The following is a 20,976-nucleotide window of genomic DNA, read 5'->3' as shown; positions in this document are numbered from 1 at the left end:
GACTTTACGTGTTTCAGAAGTCTGAGAACATCTGATCAATGAATGGTTCTTTTTTATTTTCCGCATCGTTTAAACGCAGTCCTTTGGTTCTTTTTGTTTCAAAGTGACAGACAGCTGAGACCCAGAACAAGAAACGTTTCAAGGGCATGTCTGACAGGATCTCTCTGGTCATTCGCGCATTGAAGGCGTCTTCCTCTCTAATGTTTTCATTGTGTGTTTAGGTATTTACAGAGAATTACAGAATCGTAATTATTCTCAACCAAATTGTTTGTTTTCCACGATGAACAATATTTTTTCACACTTTGACAAAAAGAAAGCCGATGCACAAAACCAGCAAATCTAAATAAATGGAACTGATCTGATGGATGAGCGTCCGGCCTGGCCTTCATGTGGGTTAGGGTTAGGGTTAGGGCTAACCCTAACCCTAACCCTCAGCCTGCGGGCGCTGGCTGAGGGTTAGGATTAGCCCTAACCCTAACCCTAACCCACAGCCTGCGGGCGCTGGCTGAGGGTTAGGGTTAGGATTAACCCTAACCCTAACCCTCAGCCTGCGGGCGCTGGCTGAGGGTTAGGGTTAGGGTTAGCCCTAACCCTAACCCTAACCCTCAGCCTGCGGGCGCTGGCTGTGTGTTGTCAGTGTCCGCTCCGCCCTCCGCGTGCCAGATACCTGATAGCTATATCCAGTTCCTCCCCAATGACACAGTACTTATCTGTAACTCAACACAGACTGCTCTGTGTGGACGGGGTGATGTGTCTGCCCAGATAGGGTAAGCCGAGGACCTTGCCTTGTACAAACCATATGAAAAATTGGAAGACAATTCGGCTGCAAAGACCTGGGCAATATCAACATTCTGCCAGTAAATCTGATGAATGATCAATCGTGTGTAATACAATACCCTTTTGAAACACTTAGACCTCCCTACCTACATCTGTGCTGAGAGGTTGAACCTTGCTAGAACCTTTAGCGGCCTGCTTGCTCCTATCTGTGGACCATAATGGGGATGGGGGGGGTCTATTTTTGCCAGTGCAGCAGATGTTTTGGTTGTGATACGGAGTGATACACTGTTGAACCACGGCAGACCTTCTGGGCTTTGGAACCTACGGCCGTTCTTTGCTGCATGCATGGTTTTAATAAACATACAAATCCTGCTTAATCTTTTGATTATCAGAGTATATATGAAGAGAAACGGCTATAGCTTATTTTATCAACCCACGTATTCCACATTTCTCAAACTGTCCTATCCCCAAATACACATTTGTAAATGGAGGTTGAATAATGGCTCTATAGCCCATATTGATTCAAATTATAATTCTGCCTCTGAGGCAAAGGTTTGCACGTAACAGTTTTCTGTACATAACTTTAATTACATCTATTACTATAGAGGTAATAGATGGTTTAGTAGGCTATTGCAGTTTGATGCAAATATTACAATGACAAAAGCCCACATCTCCCTAGTCTAATGAAACACAATAAAAACATCTGTCATGCGTTCCATTCCATTGAAATGAGTAATGACATGTCTATACCCCATGCTGTGTACGAAGTTATTAAGGATGTAAAGGCATTATGCATTATGTAGCTCAGTATAGTGACGGTACAGAGTGTCCCGGATATTCCTCCCGCCGGAAGAGAAGGGTGAGCTCTCCCAGCCATCTTGTGGCAGTTACAAGCGAATTGCTCGCACCAAGCCTCGCAGAATCGGAGGTAAATCCCGCTGAAGGGGCGTCATCATGCCCGGACACTTGCAAGAAGGCTTTGGCTGCGTGGTGACCAACCGGTTCGACCAGTTATTGGATGACGAATCCGACCCGTTCGAGATCCTAAAAGCCGCCGAGAACAAGAAGAAGGAAGCGGCCGCAGCTGGGTCCACCAAGACCGCAGCGCAGGCAGCCAAGCTGCCGAAGAAAGAGTCGCAAAAAGACAGAAAGAACCCGCTTTTGGACAAGAAGGATGAGTCGCAGGCTCCGGTACCACTGAAGAAAGATGGTAGGCTGTGTGTCCGTGGCGTGCATCCACCCCCCGTTATCCCCTGTCTATTATTGTTGTTTTCGTAAATAAGCGGTCCTTTGCAGGTGTTTGATGAACGCCGCTGCTGGGTGTCCACTGTAGTGATGCTGAGCACGGGGATAACATGGACCCTGTTCTGTTTGAGGTGTCCATTGATAGAAGACAACCACAGCCGCACAGTCTCTGCAGACAGACACTACACACATTATAATCATCTTAGTTGAGTTGCATAGATGCTGCCGACTAAAGGCTTCTTGTGCGTCGCAGAAACAGGCTACAGTCCAGCAGTCCGTTATGCCTTCATGTCCTATTTGTTTGTATGTTACGCACATCGGCAGCAGCAGGAACCTCCAAAGATAGGTCACCAGAACAAGCTGGACCAGCTGCTGATGATACTCTAGTGGAGGCTACCGTCGGGTATCGCGAATATTGGTGTGCGTGACCTTGTCCGCTGCAACCCGATCCTGACCTAAACATTAACTGGCAGCGAGCAAACGGGTTGTGAAAGAAAGATTGTGATTATTTGGTCGATGGCGCTTGGTGCCAATTAGCAGGGTGTTGTGATATGTGGCGCCTGACCCGGAGGATGCACACACCATCAATTCAGAAAATGTTTACGTAAGCGTCTTGGATGGTTCAGAAATAGTTGCCGTGGTTGTTGCTTTGGTTACCTTTAGAAATACAATTGATATCGACAGGAATATCCTCATAAATATGGGAAAAAAATAAAGAAATATAAATAACCATTATTAATGTTTAATAAGTATCACATGTTATTAATGTGTTTTTTACTTTGTTATGAATGTGATTTGGTGAGCGTTAACCCTTATTTCAATAATGTAAACAATAGGGCGCATAAGGCTATTATTGGACGTTTATGGTTTGCATTGTTTGCACGGTGTTGACCCTCTAACCCGGCGTGTTGAGCCAGCTCTAGCAGGTTGAGCTGCACTGGACCGCTGGGGGTAAACAAACAGGACTCTATCGCTGGTCACTGGCAGCCTCCTCTCAGGACTGCTGCTGTTGTTGCTGTTGTTGTTGTTGTTGTTGTTGTTGTTGTTTATGTGTCAGGCATCAGCCTCCTCTCAGGACTGTTGTTGTTGTTGCTGTTGTTGTTGTTGTTGTTTATGTGTCAGGCATCAGCCTCCTCTCAGGACTGTTGTTGTTGTTGTTGTTTATGTTGTTGTTTGTGTGTCAGGCATCAGCCTCCTCTCAGGACTGTTGTTGTTGTTGTTGATGTTGTTGTTTGTGTGTCAGGCATCAGCCTCCTCTCAGGACTGTTGTTGTTGTTGTTGTTGTTTATGTTGTTGTTTGTGTGTCTGGCATCAGCCTCCTCTGAGGACTGCTGTTGTTGTTGTTGATGTTGTTGTTTGTGTGTCAGGCATCAGCCTCCTCTCAGGACTTCTGTTGTTGTTGTTGATGTTGTTGTTTGTGTGTCAGGCATCAGCCTCTGTCACGTTAAAATTGTACCGGGGGCGAAAATTGTACCGGCCTACGTCATCGTTTGTTTACATCCTGACAACCTGCCCGGCAACAGACGACGCGATGCAGAAAACATGTTTCCAAACGACGAAATAACATAATACAGATAGCGGATCGCTATCTGTATTATGATAGATAGCGATAACACTTGCTTTTACTTTATATTTGTATTGTATTTAATTGTTTAATCGAAACAATAAAAAAATTTGCCCGCAAAACGGGCGATCGCGTCAAATGACAAATGTTTTGCCTGCGAAACGGGCAATCGCGTCAAATGACGTAGGAGGGTTCTTGAAACATAATACAGATAACGGATCGCTAGATAACACTTGTTTTTACTTTATATTTGTATTGTATTGAATTGTTTAATCAAATTTAGCTAGTAAACTGAGTGTTTTAAGCAGGTTTCATAGTCTAGAATGTTCAAGAACCTTCCTACGTGATTTGACGCGTCATTTGACGCGATCGCCCGTTTTGCCGGCAATTTTTTTTATTGTTTCGATTAAACAATTCAATACAATACAAATATAAAGTAAAAACGAGTGTTATCGCTATCTATCATAATACAGATAGCGATCCGCTATCTGTATTATGTTATTTCGTCGTTTGGAAACATGTTTTCTGCATCGCGTCGTCTGTTGCCGGGCAGGATGTAAACAAACGATGACGTAGGCCGGTACAATTTTCGCCCCCGGTACAATTTTAACGTGACACCTCCTCTCAGGACTGTTGCTGTTGTTGTTGTTGTTGTTTACGTTGTTGTTTGTGTGTCAGGCATCAGGCGGGTGGGCCGCCGGCCGGACCAGCAGGGGCAGCCGACCCCCCCCCATCAGGGCGAGGGGAGGCGGGAGGGGGACCGGAGGCCGGACCGGAGACCCCCACGGGAGCGCCGCTTGGACAAACCCACCGAGGAGAAGCCCGAGGGGGGCGGGGGGGGCGGGGGCGGGGGCGGGGGCGGTGGAGGAGAATTCTCAACTGACAGGTGAGTGGCCATAGGTGTTGGTTCCCCCGGAGGAACACTGAACGGTCCTCCTGATGTAGTCCTCCTCACGCTCTCTAGGCGCCCAACGACTGGGGACCTGGTCTATGAGCCAGAGAGATGTTGTAGAAGTTGGAATATAATATATCGGTATTTTCTTTTTATGGATCTTTATTTGTGTCCCAATAGTTTGGTTTGTGGAGCAACAACATGATCATAGGATTGTGTTTTCTATGATTCTTGTATGTTTAGTTATGTATGTTTAGTTATTCAGAGGTCATGTGTAAATGACTGCCGAGCCTGCGTACACGTTGTTCTTTTGTAATCTGTGTTTATTATATCATATGTTTATTATATTATATATATGTTTATTATATTATATATATGTTTATTATATTATATATATGTTTATTATATATGTTTATGTTCATCAGGCCTCCCGGGGACCGCCCCCAAAGGGGGCGTGGCGGAGGACGTGGTGGGCGTGGCGGAAGGGGGCGTGGCTTGGGCAGAGGGGAGGGCTTTGACTCTCGTGGAAAACGTGACTTCGACAGACACAGCGGCAATGACAAATCGTGAGTTTTAAACGCTACAGTGCCACCTTCCATCACCCACCCTTCTGCAGTGTGTGTTGGTATCCAGTCGGGCTTTGTTAGACTTGAGTGAAACCACACTTTTGTAAATTCCTTGAAATTCTTTTCAAAGCTCTCATTTAATCAGGGGAGCAATCTTTAAGGATTTGATTTTTGATTGCTGTTTATTATTATTTGTGGAGCCGGTGCATGTATTAGGGAGACACATCAGCCAAAATGTTTCAAATGATGCTAGTGCGGCTGTGTTAACATGTAAAAACACCACTCTTCATTAAGTATCTACTTCAATATTATATGAAAGATATCGCTATCAGCCTAGGGTATCAAACGGATATCGGTCGGAAACGTCCCGGAAAAGTCATATTGGAGCATTCCTAGTACGTACGTCTCTACTGATCAAACTGGCACAACATGTTCCTCTATTATTCCACGTCTTAGTCTGGGGTCAGGGCCAGATTCTGGCCACTAAGACAGGGGTCACACAGGCTGCCCCATGTTCCCCCAGATCCCAAGTAATCCAGACTTCTGGAGCGTCTGTCAGATGCTCTAAGCTCCAGAGGAGAGCGTTCCTACTGGGGCACTGAGGGGCGGGACGGGACCAGGAGAGGGCGGGGACCAGGAGAGGGCTGGGACCAGGAGAGGGCTGGGACCAGGAGAGGGCTGGGACCAGGAGAGGGCGGGGACCAGGAGAGGGCGGGGACCAGGAGAGGGCTGGGACCAGGAGAGGGCTGGGACCAGGAGAGGGCTGGGTCCAGGAGAGGGCTGGGACCAGGAGAGGGCGGGGACCAGGAGAGGGCGGAGACCAGGAGAGGGCTGGGACCAGGAGAGGGCGGAGACCAGGAGAGGGCTGGGACCAGGAGAGGGCTGGGACCAGGAGAGGGCTGGGACCAGGAGAGGGCTGGGTCCAGGAGAGGGCTGGGACCAGGAGAGGGCGGGGACCAGGAGAGGGCGGAGACCAGGAGAGGGCTGGGACCAGGAGAGGGCGGAGACCAGGAGAGGGCTGGGACCAGGAGAGGGCTGGGACCAGGAGAGGGCTGGGACCAGGAGAGGGCTGGGACCAGGAGAGGGCGGGGACCAGGAGAGGGCGGAGACCAGGAGAGGGCTGGGACCAGGAGAGGGCTGGGACCAGGAGAGGGCGGGGATGGACGTTCAGCTGCCTGGTTACTCACCTTTGTGCTCGTGTGTCTCTGCAGTCAGAAGACGGAGGAGAAGCGTAGCGGGGCGGGTCCCAACACCTGGGCCAGCACCAAGGAGGAGGCGACGTGAGTCCCAGCGCCACCAGGGGGCGCACCGACCCGCAGACCGACCCGCAGACCGACCCGCAGACCGACCCGCAGACCGACCCGCAGACCGACCCGCAGACCGACCCGCAGACCGACCCGCAGACCGACCCGCAGACCGACCCGCAGACCGACCCGCAGACCGACCCGCAGACCGACCCGCAGACCGACCCGCAGACCGACCCGCAGACCGACCCGCAGACCGACCCGCAGACCGACCCGCAGACCGACCCGCAGACCGACCCGCAGACCGACCCGCAGACCGACCCGCAGACCGACCCGCAGACCGACCCGCAGACCGACCCGCAGACCGACCCGCAGACCGACCCGCAGACCGACCCGCAGACCGACCCGCAGACCGACCCGCAGACCGACCCGCAGACCGACCCGCAGACCGACCCGCAGACCGACCCGCAGACCGACCCGCAGACCGACCCGCAGACCGACCCGCAGACCGACCCGCAGACCGACCCGCAGACCGACCCGCAGACCGACCCGCAGACCGACCCGCAGACCGACCCGCAGACCGACCCGCAGACCGACCCGCAGACCGACCCGCAGACCGACCCGCAGACCGACCCGCAGACCGACCCGCAGACCGACCCGCAGACCGCGTGGTTTAATGGGAAAGGCCTCACATTAGTGTGACATTGATAATGTTAGAAAACGTTAAATTAGTATTATATTTTAGTCTAGTTCAAACTCGACTTGTAGTGATTTTTAAAGCAGTTAAGTCGGGGATAGGGAACTGTGGAGGACGCCAGCGGGAAGACACACATTCAGGGTTCGACAGTTCGCTTTATGAGATTGGTGGCCAAGCAGCCAATGAATAGTTGAGGTTTGTGTTTCTTTCCGATGTGCAAATTGTAATTAGCATAATGTTCACAAACCTCACTGAAAGAAAGTCCAGGCAGCAGTAGCTGGTGTGCTGACAGTGTGTGTGTGTGCGTGTGTGTGTGCGTGTGTGTGTGTGTGTGTGTGTGTGTGTGTGTGTGTGTGTGCGTGTGCGTGTGCGTGTGCGTGCGTGTGTGTGTGTGCACAGCGAGGCTGAACAGACGACGGCCCCTAACCCTCACCCCGAGGGAGAGGAACACCCTGCGGCCGACTCTGAGAACAAGTGAGTGACCTTTCCATCATCATCATCCTCGTCATCATCTTCGTCAGTTTCCGCTGCCCACTGGCTTCCTTCGACGTGGACTCCAGTCCGGGTCGTTGGGCGGCGGTCACCCTAGCTGCGTCTGGGGCAGCTCGACTATTGAAAAAATCCTAATCACGATTATTTTGGTCAATATTTAATTTACGATTATTCAAACGATTATTTTCGAGTTTGAGAACATCATGATTATTCAGCATTTCTCTCCTTTCCATCATCGTCATCATCGATGTGTGTGTGTGTGTGTTTTGATTTGAACATTTTGTTATTTGAATTTTTTTTCAAATAACATCTAAAATCATGTCTCCAGCTAATTTTTTTTTTTATAGTTTGTACTCGATTATTTTAGTTTGGAGATCGCAGAATGTGATTAATCGTAGGGCCCGTCGGGTCGACCCCGTTGACCTGTCGTTGACCCCTCAGGGAGAACGAGGTGGAGGAGGTGAAGGACGAAGGCCCCAAGGAGATGACCCTGGACGAGTGGAAGGCCATGCAGGACAAGGAGCGCGCCAAGGTGGAGTTCAACATCCGCAAGCCCAACGAGGGCGCGGACAGCCAGTGGAAGAAGGGCTACGTGCTGCACAAGTCCAAGAGCGAAGACGTGAGTCCTGGAGCTAGGGCTAGGGTTAGGGACAGCCAGTGAGTCCTGGAGCACGTCACTTTGGGCGCATTGTAGACTCTTTGTTTTTATCCAAGCAAATCTTTACTTATTTGGCAAGTGTTAGTTAAATTTTTTATTAGATTTCCCTTTTTGGTAAAGAAATTAGTTAGGTTTTCTGTTTGTCTTTATTTCTGCGCATGAGTCTCTTACTAGAGTGCATATAAACATGATTTAGTGCCATAGACCCCTCTGGGAATTTAACTAAATGTTGCCTTGAACAGCCTTCAGTATTGCTGCCTAGTTTTCCTCCTAACTGGTTTCACAGACGAGCTGCTCTCTGAGCTCTTGGTTCTGATGGGTTTCAGAGGCCGGTCGGGGCTTTGATCGATGTCCCGGAGACCGAAACAGAACCACAGCCAGTGTTCCAAAAGGTGAACCTCTCCCTCATTCATCTGCAATCGGACCTGCTACTCATTTGTCTTTGACATTTAATATATCGATGTATATATTTTCGTATAAACAATTAAACCAAACATTTTTGTCTATAACATTTGGCAAAAATGACGGAAAAGTTGGTGTTTTTTCAAATGTGCTGGCTTGCCTGATAAGTAGCCAGTAGAACTACTTGAAAGGCAGAGATCACAGTCAGACACCTGATCCAATCCTGAAAGAAGCGGCCGTCGTATTGAGACGCTTTATTTTTCTGGTACCAGCCGGTCTCGTCAACTGTTTCCGTATGACCCTCCCTAAACGCCCCCCTCCCATCGTCCTCCTCTTCCTCCTCCCCCCCCCCCCCCCCCCTCACATCGTCCTCCTCTTCCTCCTCCTCACCCCCCCCCCCTCCCATCGTCCTCCTCTTCCTCCTCCTCACCCCCCCCCCCTCACATCGTCCTCCTCTTCCTCCTCCTCACCCCCCCCCCCCCTCACATCGTCCTCCTCTTCCTCCTCACCCACCCCCCCCCCCCCCCCCTCCCATCGTCCTCCTCTTCCTCCTCCTCATCCCCCCCCCCCCCCCTCACATCGTCCTCCTCTTCCTCCTCCTCACCCCCCCCCCCCCCCTTCATCGTCCTCCTCTTCCTCCTCCTCACCCCCCCCCCCCCCCTCACATCGTCCTCCTCTTCCTCCTCCTCACCCCCCCCCCTCCCATCGTCCTCCTCTTCCTCCTCACCCCCCCCCCCCCCTCACATCGTCCTCCTCTTCCTCCTCATCCCCCCCCCCCCCTCACATCGTCCTCCTCTTCCTCCTCCTCACCCCCCCCCCCTCACATCGTCCTCCTCTTCCTCCTCCTCACCCCCCCCCCCTCCCATCGTCCTCCTCTTCCTCCTCACCCCCCCCCCCCTCACATCGTCCTCCTCTTCCTCCTCCTCACCCCCCCCCCCCCTCACATCGTCCTCCTCTTCCTCCTCCTCACCCCCCCCCCTCCCATCGTCCTCTTCCTCCTCCTCACCCCCCCCCTCACATCGTCCTCCTCTTCCTCCTCCTCACCCCCCCCCCCCCTCACATCGTCCTCCTCTTCCTCCTCCTCACCCCCCCCCCCTCACATCGTCCTCCTCTTCCTCCTCCTCACCCCCCCCCTCACATCGTCCTCCTCTTCCTCCTCCTCACCCCCCCCCCCTCACATCGTCCTCCTCTTCCTCCTCCTCCTCACCCCCCCCCTCCCATCGTCCTCCTCTTCCTCCTCCTCACCCCCCCCCCCCCTCCCATCGTCCTCCTCTTCCTCTTCACCCCCCCCCCCCCACCCCTCCCATCGTCCTCCTCTTCCTCCTCCTCACCCCCCCCCCCCCCCCTCCCATCGTCCTCCTCTTCCTCCTCCTCACCCCCCCCCCCCCTCCCATCGTCCTCCTCTTCCTCCTCCTCACCCCCCCCCCCCCCCTCACATCGTCCTCCTCCTCCTCCTCACCCCCCCCCCCCACCCCCAGGCAACCTTGAGCGCCACTGAAGAAGCCGCAGACCACCACTTCCGCAAGCCGGCCAACGACATCACCTCGCAGCTGGAGATCAACTTTGGAGACCTGGGACGCCCCGGTCGCGGGCGCGGGGGGGCCCGTGGGGGCCGAGGGGGGCGGGGCGACCGGGGCGGCACCCGGCCGGCGCGGGGCGGAGGAAGACCAGAGAAGGTAGCTATGGAGACCGCGTGCTTGTCTGTGTTGGTGTCTAAATGGAAGCTGGAGATGTTGTCAGCTTGTGATGACGCGTGGAGGCCGGGTACAGTTGCGGTTGTTCTTCTGTCAATCTCGCTGCGAATGAGGTAACGCGATGGTGATGGAGCCCCCTGAGGACAGCCCTGGCTCAGTGTTATGAATGTTACAAACTGGGTGCCACATTCAGGCCATGCATTCACATAACGGCGGGATACTTCAGTGGATGTACGGCAACAGAAACACTCTAAAATGGACGTGCTTTTCTTTTAAGCCATTGGGGCCACCGAAGAGAACTAAACATTTAGTGCCCTTTTATGTGAAATGACTGTCAAAGTTCTATTCTGACTCCTTAAGGTGCGTTCACACCAAACGCGAAAGGGTGTGAATCGGGCAAATATTTTGCTAGAAAAAACCTGTGACAAGATTTGATTTGCAGCGCGACACTTTCATTTGAGTTGAAATATTTGAACTTTGCCGTGACATTCGCGTGATGACAGCCAATCAGCGTTCAGCGTGGCCACTGAGTGACGTAACGTAAAATCAGCATTCAACCGGCCAACCGTTCCCTGCAGTGCTGTCCGGGGTGAACCGCAGCATGGAGCAGAAAGGGATTGTTGCCGTTTGCGACTCCCGGAGCTCAATATACTATATAATATATATATCATGGCCCAAAGCTGTGTGAGCCTCCGGATGGCCGTAGCGCGTAGGGATTGGGCTTCGAGGGGTTTGTTTACAGGCGTTGCTATGGTTATCGGTCTTGTGTGTTCCAACGGTTCATTAGCGGTGGTTTCTAATAAATCGCTGTCTGATCAATACTTCATTCACTGCCTCTTCCGTGGTCATTACGATATTATGGACCGACTGCGTCTGGTTCTCCGACGTCCCTCCCTCTTCCATAGACATGCTACGGTGGTTATCTCGGCCGTGGTTGACAATGAATTGGCATGAAGCACCGTTGGCGGGCAAAAGATGTCGCGCGACAAATTCGACTGATAAAACGTGCACAGCGACGAATTATGATTTGTCGCGCGACAAAACTTGTGTGACAACGCGAACGGGCGACTAATGTGTCTTTTGTTGTGAACGCAGCTTAAGGATTACTTTCCTAACTTGAGTTGTATTGCCCGAGGGTCAGGGTGTGGGTGTTCTTCTGCGTCCTGGCGTGTGTTCAGTACTCCTGACCGGTGTCCTTCTCTTCATCTCCTTCCAGCCCAGCGGTGTGTCCGTCCCCAACGTAGACGACCCCGAGGCCTTCCCAGCACTGGCCTGAGTCCCCCCACCCCCCCACCACCACCAGCCCACCCATCAAACCTTTTGTCGGGGGGGGGGGACGCAGCGTGCATGCTTACCACAACTTCAAGTATATAAGAAAAAAACAGAAAAAGATACCGCCCAACCAACCAACCAACCAACAACAGATTTTAATGATGAAAAAGACTGCCATCCCATAATAACCACAGCCCCCCTGGAGACTGACATTCTGCCTGTTTTAAAAGGAGAACCAAACGAAGGGAAATATAACAAACAAACCACGACACAGAAAAAAGGACCTCTTGTTACACTGAAGCTAATTATTGGTCGACGTTTTGTATTCAAAGACATGAAAGCAGAGTGTTCTCAGACAGTGTTTTCCGTTTTTGTTTTTCAGAATTATGCATACTTCATCGACATTTCTTTCCTTTGGTTCTTTCCCCTGCTGCTTGACTTAACGCATATTTTAGGTTTTTCGTTTTGTCTGCGTCTCGTCTGACCTCTGAGTCTGCTTTTCTTGTGACCTCCAAACTCCAAAAGGTTCTCTTGAGGCGATACGGTCGTAAAGGGTAGGGTGTATTGTTTTATTCCAGTTATAACGCACTGATTGTTGTAGAGCTACACTACAATTAGAGAAAGAAGAAGGAACTCGTTTTGTGAATTATGCTTAAATATAATACTATATGGAATTGTGACTCTTCCCACTCTGGCTAGCCTTCCTTTTGGAAAGCACATGTTCAGGATTGGTGACCAGGGATTCCTTATACCGCTTGATATTTTTATTTCTGCTTGTTGTGCAGTGAAAGTAAAATGCCTCATTTGTTTTATTTATTTTTATGCACTTGTTACTTTGCTACCCTGTTACGCTCGTTCTTTCGTGCTTGTGGGTGTGTGTGTGTGTGTGCGTGTGCGTGTGCGTAAAGCGGTCAACATGTGATGAGCTTTCAGCGTCGACGTTGCCAATGTAGTTCAATGGAGCCGAGCGTCAAAGCGCCACCTAGCGTTGACGCTAACAAAGGCAGTGGACAACTCGGATTCTCCACCTCGACGCTGCAACATTCAAACCATTTTAACTTTGACCCCTTTTGACGCTGACCTCTCGAAGTACGTCCAATCATATAACAGCGTTGTTGGACGTTCTAAAAACAATGGAATTCCAAGGCCTTTAATTTCTAATGTCTGTTGGCTATATTCCGTTTTGCCGGCCGCTCATCATGTGTTGACTGGTTTACTAGGGCCACTCGGAGCCCAAAACACTGCTTCATCCCGTCTGTGGTTTGATGAATAGGTACCACAGGATCAGTAAGCAAACATTGTTTAGTTTTTATGTTCACTTTGTGTATGTGTGTATGAGAGAGATGGGACGAGTGTGAGCGAATGCCTGCCTTTAAGTGTATTTGTTTCTAAAAAAAAGTGTGAAGGGGCAATTTTGTGAATTTGACAGGTCCAACTTTTAAGTATTCCTTCTCTGCTGTGAACTCTTTTTTTTTCTCAAACCGACGACCGCAAGTCTACGCAGCATGTTTCTTGCCAGATGTAGTACCTACATATTGTGTTTTTTTGAGGTAAGAAATTGTAGGTGTAGACCATGTGCTCATATCTTGCACTTGGGAGTATTGGTATGTGTCGATCTCGGAAGCACTTGGATTGCATCAGCACCAGTACTCTAAAATATTGTTTTGTTTTTTTTCCTCGCATATACATATTGCCGTTTTTATTTTATTTAAATATATTATTTTGTAATCCTTGCAACAGCACCACTGCATAGTTTGTCTGAATGAAAGGTCTTTAGGTGGTGGGGCCTCACGCGCTGCAGAATGTAATGTAAGTTAACGGAGCTTCCCGCCGCCAGCATCTGCGTTTTGTTCCCGGTAAGCGTTGTACTTTGTCAATGCGGGATTGTTTCTCATATCGAGTAAGGATGGGGAGGGGTGGGTTCCGGTCTAAATATATTTTAAAGCTTTATTTGCGTCACTTTGAAAACCCTTCCTGGTACGAGGCAGATGCCGGCGGCTCGGAGCAGCCCTCGTAGGCCCGCTGATCCACGATAGCAAACATCCCTGTTCTAATAAATTGCTTTAGCTGTGTTCCATGTATTCTGCCCACAACTGTTGGGTTGTGTGAAATCAATACTGTGATTTTAAAGTTGTAAACAAGTGTCTTGGACTTTTTTATTGCTTTCTCTTTAGAGTAGGCCTAATAACTGAGGGAAGAGCAGCTTAGTGACAGCAAGGCTTCCGTACCTGTAATAGAGGAAATATGGATAGCCAGCTAGATGGGGACAATGGTATTTGAAAGTTATTTTTAGTATACTATATTAATGTGTTTAAGCGTCGTCCTGTCTGAGTTGAATTGGGTCTCACCTGGTAGTCAAAGTTGACCGAATGTATTTTGTTTACTTTGAATCTGAACTAAATCCTTTGAGCATCAACCTCGGTTATCAAACAGACGCTCCCTTCTTCTACATCAGAAAACTAACTGTCGGAGAAACAAGGGTAAACCATGGCTGCATATAAGCAAACTGTTGGATATTTAAAAAGAATGCGGGTAAATCATGTAGGAAGTAAACAGTGCTGGATGTGATTTTTGGTAAACAATGAACGTATAATAAATATAACTTGTATATTACAATCTATGGGTTAACCATGACAGAAGTAAACAGTTGGATATGACAATTATAATTAAATCACGGAAATTATAATAAGTAAACCGTTCTTTATCATACCACGCCCAGCGCGTCATATCACAGACGTCAGTGGTCATGGCTGAATTTCAGCCGCGCAGACGTCTGCACGATGAGCCCAACTTGTCGAATAAAGCCCAAACCGCTGTCAAATCGGTCCCCGCTGACAACGCAGACGTCCTCCACAAGCTGTTGGCTGCCGGGTTTTACGGTATTAGTTCTTTCCTTATTGTCGTGGTGAACAAAAGCGTCCTCACAAGTTACAGGTAAGCGACCAGCAGTTTGAACTTTGTAGCCCCCGGCACTCGATAACTAACCAACCTGAATGTGATATATCAACGAATGATTCGTGTTTGTTTTCTTTGCAGGTTCCCGTCATCAACATGTGTAGGGATTGGCCAAGTAAGCTTTAACCTACAGTTCATGATCGCAGGAAATATGAGTCTTCGTATAAATTGCTCAAATATTGATTATTGTATATCGTGTACAGATGCTGGCCACTATCGTAGTTCTCAGGTCTGCAAAGGCGCTAGGTGTCATCAAATTCCCAGATATGGACTCAACCATACCAAACAAGGTGATATTTCGGGGGCATGTCGTTTAATTGTGGATTTATGCGGGAATCCTGCGTTTAAACTTTTATCTCCCCTTTACAGATGTTCCCCATGCCTATTCTCTATGCTGGGAATCAGATATCGGGGCTGTTTGGAACACAGCGATTAAAGTAAGGTGTAGCCATTCAATAATCCCTTTTGATCTCTATAATTCATCCCCCCAGGCTCTCATTCAATGGCGTTGTTTTTCTACCCAACAGTCTGCCCATGTTTACGGTCTTAAGGAGGTTCGCTATTCTGCTCACCATGGTGTTTGAGGGACTTATACTGAAGTAGGTGTAGTCCACATTTACACCAAGATGCAATGGAGCAGGGAAACATTTACATACTAAATACTGTAACTTCCCTGTTCACACAGAAAGACTTACTCCAGGTCAGTTAAGTTGACTGTATTTACCATGGTCTTGGGAGCGTTGGTTGCAGCCAGGTAAGAGCCGGAACTGGTTCATTAACTCAGTCGCCACTCTGCTATTTCTCCTGTCTCAACGTGCTATCTCGTTCTTCTGTTGTAGCTCCGATCTAGCCTTTGATCTCCAGGGATACACGTTCATTATGCTGAACAATCTGTTCTCGGCAGCTAGTGGCGCTTACATGAAGCAGAAGTTGGACTCCAAGGTAACGTGTTTGTATTTTACACAGTGGTGGATTTAACCCTGCATGTCTGATTGTACACTTTTAAAAATTACCTGTTTATAAAAAACTCTTTATTTTTATTAGGAGCTTGGGAAGTACGGTCTACTTTACTACAATGCACTGATCATGATTTTCCCTACATTGGCATACGCTTTCTTTGCCGGTGACTTGCATACGGTAAGCTCTTTTACGTGGTGTTAAAGGGGACATGATGAAAGCAACACTTTTCCTGGGATTGGGGTGTTGTTTTGGGTCTCTGGTGCTCCCGCACGCATACAAACTTTGAAATTAGTCTGTACATGACTTTTGAGTGAGATATGCATTTCTGAAAGTACCCCGCCAGTTACCAACTTTACGTGCGGGTCAGTTTCGGCGCCCCCTCCTACGTAGGAAGGGGGACATTTGAATATGACCTCCAACGTCCCCACGCCCCTCCATCAGAGCATGGCTAAGATTGTGTGGGCGAGCGGACGAGCATCTCCGGCGGGGGGAACTCGACAGCTCAGCTCCCGGAGGACAATCCCCCTCTCCTCCATGTCGCGGTTCAATACGGACTTCAGAGTCGGGGCCAAAGTTCCTTCCCCCAATACTTCGTAACCATGGAGACAAGCCTCACTCTTTACTGTTTGTGGAAGTACCAGAGACGTCAGGCGCAGTCTTTATGGTTCATGGTACCATCCGAGGGGCGCAGAGCTTTGGCCGGGATATTAGATGTATTATATAAATACCTATATTATATTATATTATATAGATCTAGAGCTCCAGGAGTCCGCAGACGGCAACAATCCCTCCTCCTGCATGCTGTTGTTCAGTCTGACAGCTCATTGGTCAACGGGCAGCAGCTCATTGGTCAACGGGCAGCAGCTCATTGGTCAACCATGGTTCCCGCGGGTCCTTAAGTCTTAATTTTTTTTGTGTAAAATTAAGGCCATAAATTGTCTTAAATTTACTGTAAATTTGCTCTAGGTATTACATTTTGCAGAGGGTTTTTTAAGACTAGGGGAAATTGTCGCGCACAACAAATCACCTAGTGCGTCTTTTAATTACGGCATTTTCAGGAGTTTTACGTTACGTTAACGTTGACATCAGTCATCGGGGGGCCGGTTGCATCTGCAGCCTGCAGCTGCGTCTGTAGGCTAACTTGCTGGCGCTACTTTTAGCTAGTGACGGTTGACATCATTAGGCCAACTTGCGCTACTTTCAGGATGGGACAGTGCAAATTCAATGAGAAATGGCTTGAGGAGGATAAGTTTCGGGGGTGGTTGGAGAAGGCAGGTGACTACGAGGCAAGGTGTCGTTTATCCCGAAAGGCATTCATACTAGGGACCATGGGAGCAAAAGCTCTTGAGTCCAGGGCTCCAGAGTGCGCCTAATTTGGGCGCACATGCGCCTAGAATTCGGGGTAGTGCGACCAAAATTTTATTTGGGCGCACCGGTGCGACTGAAAATGTATCTGGTATAATTATTATTATTTTTTTTTTTACAGAGCAGTCTATTCATAATATTGTAATAACCACGGAAGAGGCAGTGAATGAAGTATTGATTAGACAGCGATTTATTATACACCTAAAAAAACGTTGGAACACGCAAGACCGGTAACAATAGCAACGCCGGTAAACAAACCCGCGAAGCCCAATCCAGGGGCCTGTACTACGAAGCTCGATTAGAGGGTTAGCGAGGTATGTTGAGCTGAAAGCCTGGGTTAGCTGTACCATGAAAGTCGATCTCTTTAAGCGTCGCTGTATCACCATGGTGACTTATGCTCGCAACCAAACCTGGTCGGGAGCAGCTTTTCAGCGAGTCTACCCGGGGATCGGCTACTTATATCGGCGTGCGCAGCTTCCTAGCCCCTCCTCCGATAATGGCATCACCATTTGTGGGTGTTCCCATGGACCTCGGCGCACTTATCGTACAGGCGTCTCTCCGGAGACAGGGTTTTTCGGGACAGAACCGATCCCTTGGCATTGTCTGACGATATTCTATATGAGAGATACAGATTCTGCATTTATTTAATGGTCAAGATATTATTAATCAATGGCGTAAATATCGACGGTGCAACCGGTGCAGCTGCCCGGGTTGCCCCCCCCCCCCCCCCCCCCCCCCCCTCAACAACTCAAAACTTGGGTGCACCATAAATACGTGCTGGTGCACCCAAATTAAAAATGTAGGCGCACCAGTGCACCCAAGGAAAAAGTTAGTCTGGAGCTCTGCTTGAGTCCCACATGAGGTCGCAGAAATATATCCGATACTCCGTGGCAGCTAGCGGGACTACAGCGATGCCCGTATTATTTGAAAGAAGTGGACTGAAAAGTTCAGCATCCGTGGCTAGTACTTCACATCAGACTGCGTTAACCGGCTTTGTGTCGCCACCAGAAACCCAGAAGGCAGAGGTATTGTGGGTTCTCCACACGGTGAGCAGACATAATTCCTTCAAATCGAACGAGGACATTAGTAACGTCTTGGCTGATATGTTCCCAGATTCTGAGTTTGCGAAGTCGTTCACCTGCGGTGAAAACAAAACGGCCTATCTAGCCAAATACGGGATTGCATCTTTCATAAAAAGAGAGCTGTCACGCAGCGTAAACGATAAACAGTACGTCCACATGTTCGATGAGTGAACAAAACCACTAAAAGCAAACAGATGGATATCCATGTGAGGTACTGGCCCACGGAAGACACCGACAGCCATGTCATATCGCGGTACTATGGATCACAGTTCATGCTGGATCATTTTAATGTAAGTATTCCAAACAGTACATTTATTAAATTGTGTGACAGGCTTTGACTTTTTCCCAAAAATCATATTCGAAGTTTGTTTATTAATATTAATATTCGAATATTTATTAATAGTATTTTGACCATTAAATTCCTTCAGTAAGACCTGGATTGGGCTTCGCGGGGTTTGTTTACCGGCGTTGCTATGGTTACCGGTCCTGCGTGTTCCGACGGTTTATTAGGTATCTAATAAATCGCTGTCTAATGCCGCGTTTCCACTGCAGGGTGCGGAACGGATCGGATCGCAAAGGGGCGGTAGGGAGGGGGCAGTATAGCCCAGCTCAGTTCCGAGGTCGCGTTTCCACTGCCGACAGTACCCTTGGTGGTAGGCCGGATGTCAATCGCCGCGGCAGCTACGTAAACATCGTAAACAACGTCTTCCTCCGCAAGAATGCAGACGAACGTCTCCACCTCCTTGTTCGCCCAAGCAAGCTTTTTACGCGACATGTTAATTGTAAAGAATAATACCTTGAGGCTACTGTTTGTTTGTTTTTATCCCCGCGTCACCCGGAAGTGACGATTCTGTCGACCAATCAACGGAGGGGGGGTGTAGCTAGAATTCCAGGGTACCCTTTCAGGCGTCTGGTCTCGTTTTGGGTACCGCAACGGAGGAGTCCCTAGAATGGGGTCGGAACGGGTACGGCAAAGTCCGGGTCACGCCCACTTTTGGCGGTGGAAACGCGATCCGACCCGCACCTTTGCGATCCGATCCGTTCCGCACCCTGCAGTGGAAATGTGCCATAATCAATACTTCATTCAATGCCTCTTCCGTGGTCATTACAATATTATGAATAGACTGCGTCGGTTCTCCGACGCTCTCCCTCTTGGCCTGCCATAACAGGTTCGAATATTAAGGGCTGCCTAATATTCGTTTGAATTTTGATTTATTTTTGATATTCGCATTATATTCGAAAAAGGAAGTTCGGCTTCAAAGTGTGTGTGTGTGTGTGTGTGTGTGTGTGTGTGTGTGTGTGTGTGTGTGTGTGTGTGTGTGTGTGTGTGTGTGTGTGTGTGTGTGTGTGTGTGTGTGTGTGTGTGTGTGTGTGTGTGTGAGTGATCACTGTCAGCCGTGTTTACATGGACACATCTGATCCGCATAGTTGTGGAAGAACAGCTCAATCTGAATAGAAAAGGATCATATAATACGCCTCAATCGGAATACAATTATCTGTTCGTAATATAATTCTATTCGGCTACAGAAGAGGTGGTGTAGTCTGCTATAATCGACATGCATACACTTATTCCGATAGTTTGGGGTTTAACTTAGGAAAGCTGCAGTAGTTCGCATTTGGTCCACTCCGCACTCCAAACTTGACCGCTGTCAAGGACGGTGGATTTATTGCCTGATTCATGTCTTTGTTATCACTCCGTAGTAGTTACAGTAGTTCGGTAACATATCAACCCCAGCATGTCCGGTTGCTAAGCGACGGGTCATGGGTGACACGGGTGGGTTAATGTGTTCGCGTATCGTCGTGTCCGCGCGCTTCCGAGATAACTTTGCAAGAGTACTACTACTGCTAGTACTACGGCTACGGTTGATGTGTATAAGTGACTCAATTATACACACCTTTTCTATCAAATAATTTTTCAGACATTTTTTGGGTCTTAATTTATGTATGTGTTGGTCTTAAAAAGTCTTAAATTTGACTTTAAAAATGGTGCAAGAACCATGTCAACGGGCAGCAGCTCATTGGTCAATGGGCAGCAGCTCACTTGCATTAAAGCTACAGACACCAGAAACGGCATTCTGAAGGGACTGAAACGGGGGAATAGCGGTGGCGAGATTTGTTTTCCTAAAAGCTATTTCCAGCTATTGGCTTCAAAAACATGTTTTCTATGTTTACTTGTTGGGAAAACACCATAATGTCTCCTTTAATATCCTCATCTGCAACATTTCTTTGGGGTATAACGTGTTGACTTCCTTGTTTAGGCGATGGAGTTTGATGGATGGTCCGATGCAATGTTTGTTCTACAGTTTCTCCTCTCCTGTATTTTTGGGTAAGACCATATTTAAGAAGATAAATGCATTGTGAGGTATCTTTAATTTAGCCATATATACAGTCTAACTCGACTTTATATGTCGTCAGTTTCATCTTGATGTACTCCACGGTGCTTTGCACTCAGCTCAACTCCGCCCTCACTACATCCATCGTAGGCTGTATTAAAGTAGGTAATTTTTAACAATGGATGAGTCAGAAATCCTTAACTATGAAAAAAACGATGAAACTATGAAAAAAAAAAAGTACTTATGTTTTTCACTCCCTCTCTTAAGAACATCTTTGTCACATACATTGGTATGGCGGTCGGTGGAGACTACATATTCACCTGGACCAACTTCATTGGCCTTCACATTAGGTAAGAAGCAGCTCTCATTGGTCGGCCTCCATGTTTGTAGCCATTGTCAAGATATAAAACAACCATCTTTTCCCTACCACAGTATTGCTGGAAGCCTGGTGTACTCTCACATCATCTTCACACGGGAGCAATCAAGTAGGAAAAACTTGGTTATTTTTCTGCCATCAGTCAAATTAAAATGTAGTAAATTGCAAGTTCTAAAGTTTCTAAAATTTGCTGTTCGTATTTCCCAGAAAATATCTAGACCAAAGATGCACAATGTTCTCCATGGAAGAAAAAGCACGACTGAATTGTAATTCATAAATATATCAACATGTTTAATGTACAGGTAATGATAAATGTGAAGTGAATATCAAATAAGCATGTCGTTTTTATAAGCCGTTAGGCCACTGCTTTTATATTCATGAATAAATGGCAAGAGATACAAA

General features: G+C 48.4%; 2 protein-coding genes across 2 annotated transcripts; both read left to right on the top strand.

The window, feature by feature from the left end:
* Positions 1-1,601: 1,601 nt before the first annotated feature.
* On the top strand, positions 1,602-13,646 carry serbp1b (SERPINE1 mRNA binding protein 1b). Its single transcript, XM_060057832.1, has 9 exons — positions 1,602-1,987; positions 4,265-4,472; positions 4,904-5,044; positions 6,256-6,324; positions 7,385-7,459; positions 7,919-8,096; positions 8,462-8,527; positions 10,016-10,213; positions 11,448-13,646. Exons 1-9 carry the CDS (start codon positions 1,732-1,734, stop codon positions 11,505-11,507), a joined length of 1,251 nt encoding a protein of 416 aa, XP_059913815.1. The 5' UTR covers positions 1,602-1,731; the 3' UTR covers positions 11,508-13,646.
* A 566-nt stretch (positions 13,647-14,212) lies between these two features.
* Positions 14,213-20,976, top strand: slc35d1b (solute carrier family 35 member D1b). Its single transcript, XM_060057834.1, has 13 exons — positions 14,213-14,437; positions 14,540-14,573; positions 14,662-14,748; positions 14,828-14,895; positions 14,986-15,057; positions 15,144-15,212; positions 15,298-15,400; positions 15,503-15,595; positions 20,124-20,191; positions 20,281-20,359; positions 20,466-20,548; positions 20,631-20,683; positions 20,782-20,976. The coding sequence occupies exons 1-13, from the start codon at positions 14,250-14,252 to the stop codon at positions 20,790-20,792; spliced, it is 1,008 nt and encodes a 335-aa protein (XP_059913817.1). The 5' UTR covers positions 14,213-14,249; the 3' UTR covers positions 20,793-20,976.

Source organism: Gadus macrocephalus, chromosome 8, assembly GCF_031168955.1.
Source record: "Gadus macrocephalus chromosome 8, ASM3116895v1".
NCBI lineage: Eukaryota > Metazoa > Chordata > Actinopteri > Gadiformes > Gadidae > Gadus > Gadus macrocephalus.
The sequence above is the reverse complement of the archived record's forward strand: the minus strand, read 5'-3'. Positions and strand labels throughout refer to the sequence as shown.

What these genes read in the sequence shown, in the direction of transcription:
- serbp1b (XM_060057832.1), top strand. Translation starts at nt 1,732, where the DNA reads ATGCCCGGACACTTGCAAGAAGGCTTTGGCTGCGTGGTGACCAACCGG. An exon ending in AGCACCAAGGAGGAGGCGAC is followed by an intron (nt 6,325 to 7,384) that starts GTGAGTCCCAGC and finishes GTGTGTGCACAG; the next exon opens with CGAGGCTGAACAGACGACGG. An exon ending in CACAGCCAGTGTTCCAAAAG is followed by an intron (nt 8,528 to 10,015) that starts GTGAACCTCTCC and finishes CCCCACCCCCAG; the next exon opens with GCAACCTTGAGCGCCACTGA.
- slc35d1b (XM_060057834.1), top strand. Translation starts at nt 14,250, where the DNA reads ATGGCTGAATTTCAGCCGCGCAGACGTCTGCACGATGAGCCCAACTTG. An exon ending in AGCGTCCTCACAAGTTACAG is followed by an intron (nt 14,438 to 14,539) that starts GTAAGCGACCAG and finishes TTTTCTTTGCAG; the next exon opens with GTTCCCGTCATCAACATGTG. An exon ending in ACTCAACCATACCAAACAAG is followed by an intron (nt 14,749 to 14,827) that starts GTGATATTTCGG and finishes TCCCCTTTACAG; the next exon opens with ATGTTCCCCATGCCTATTCT.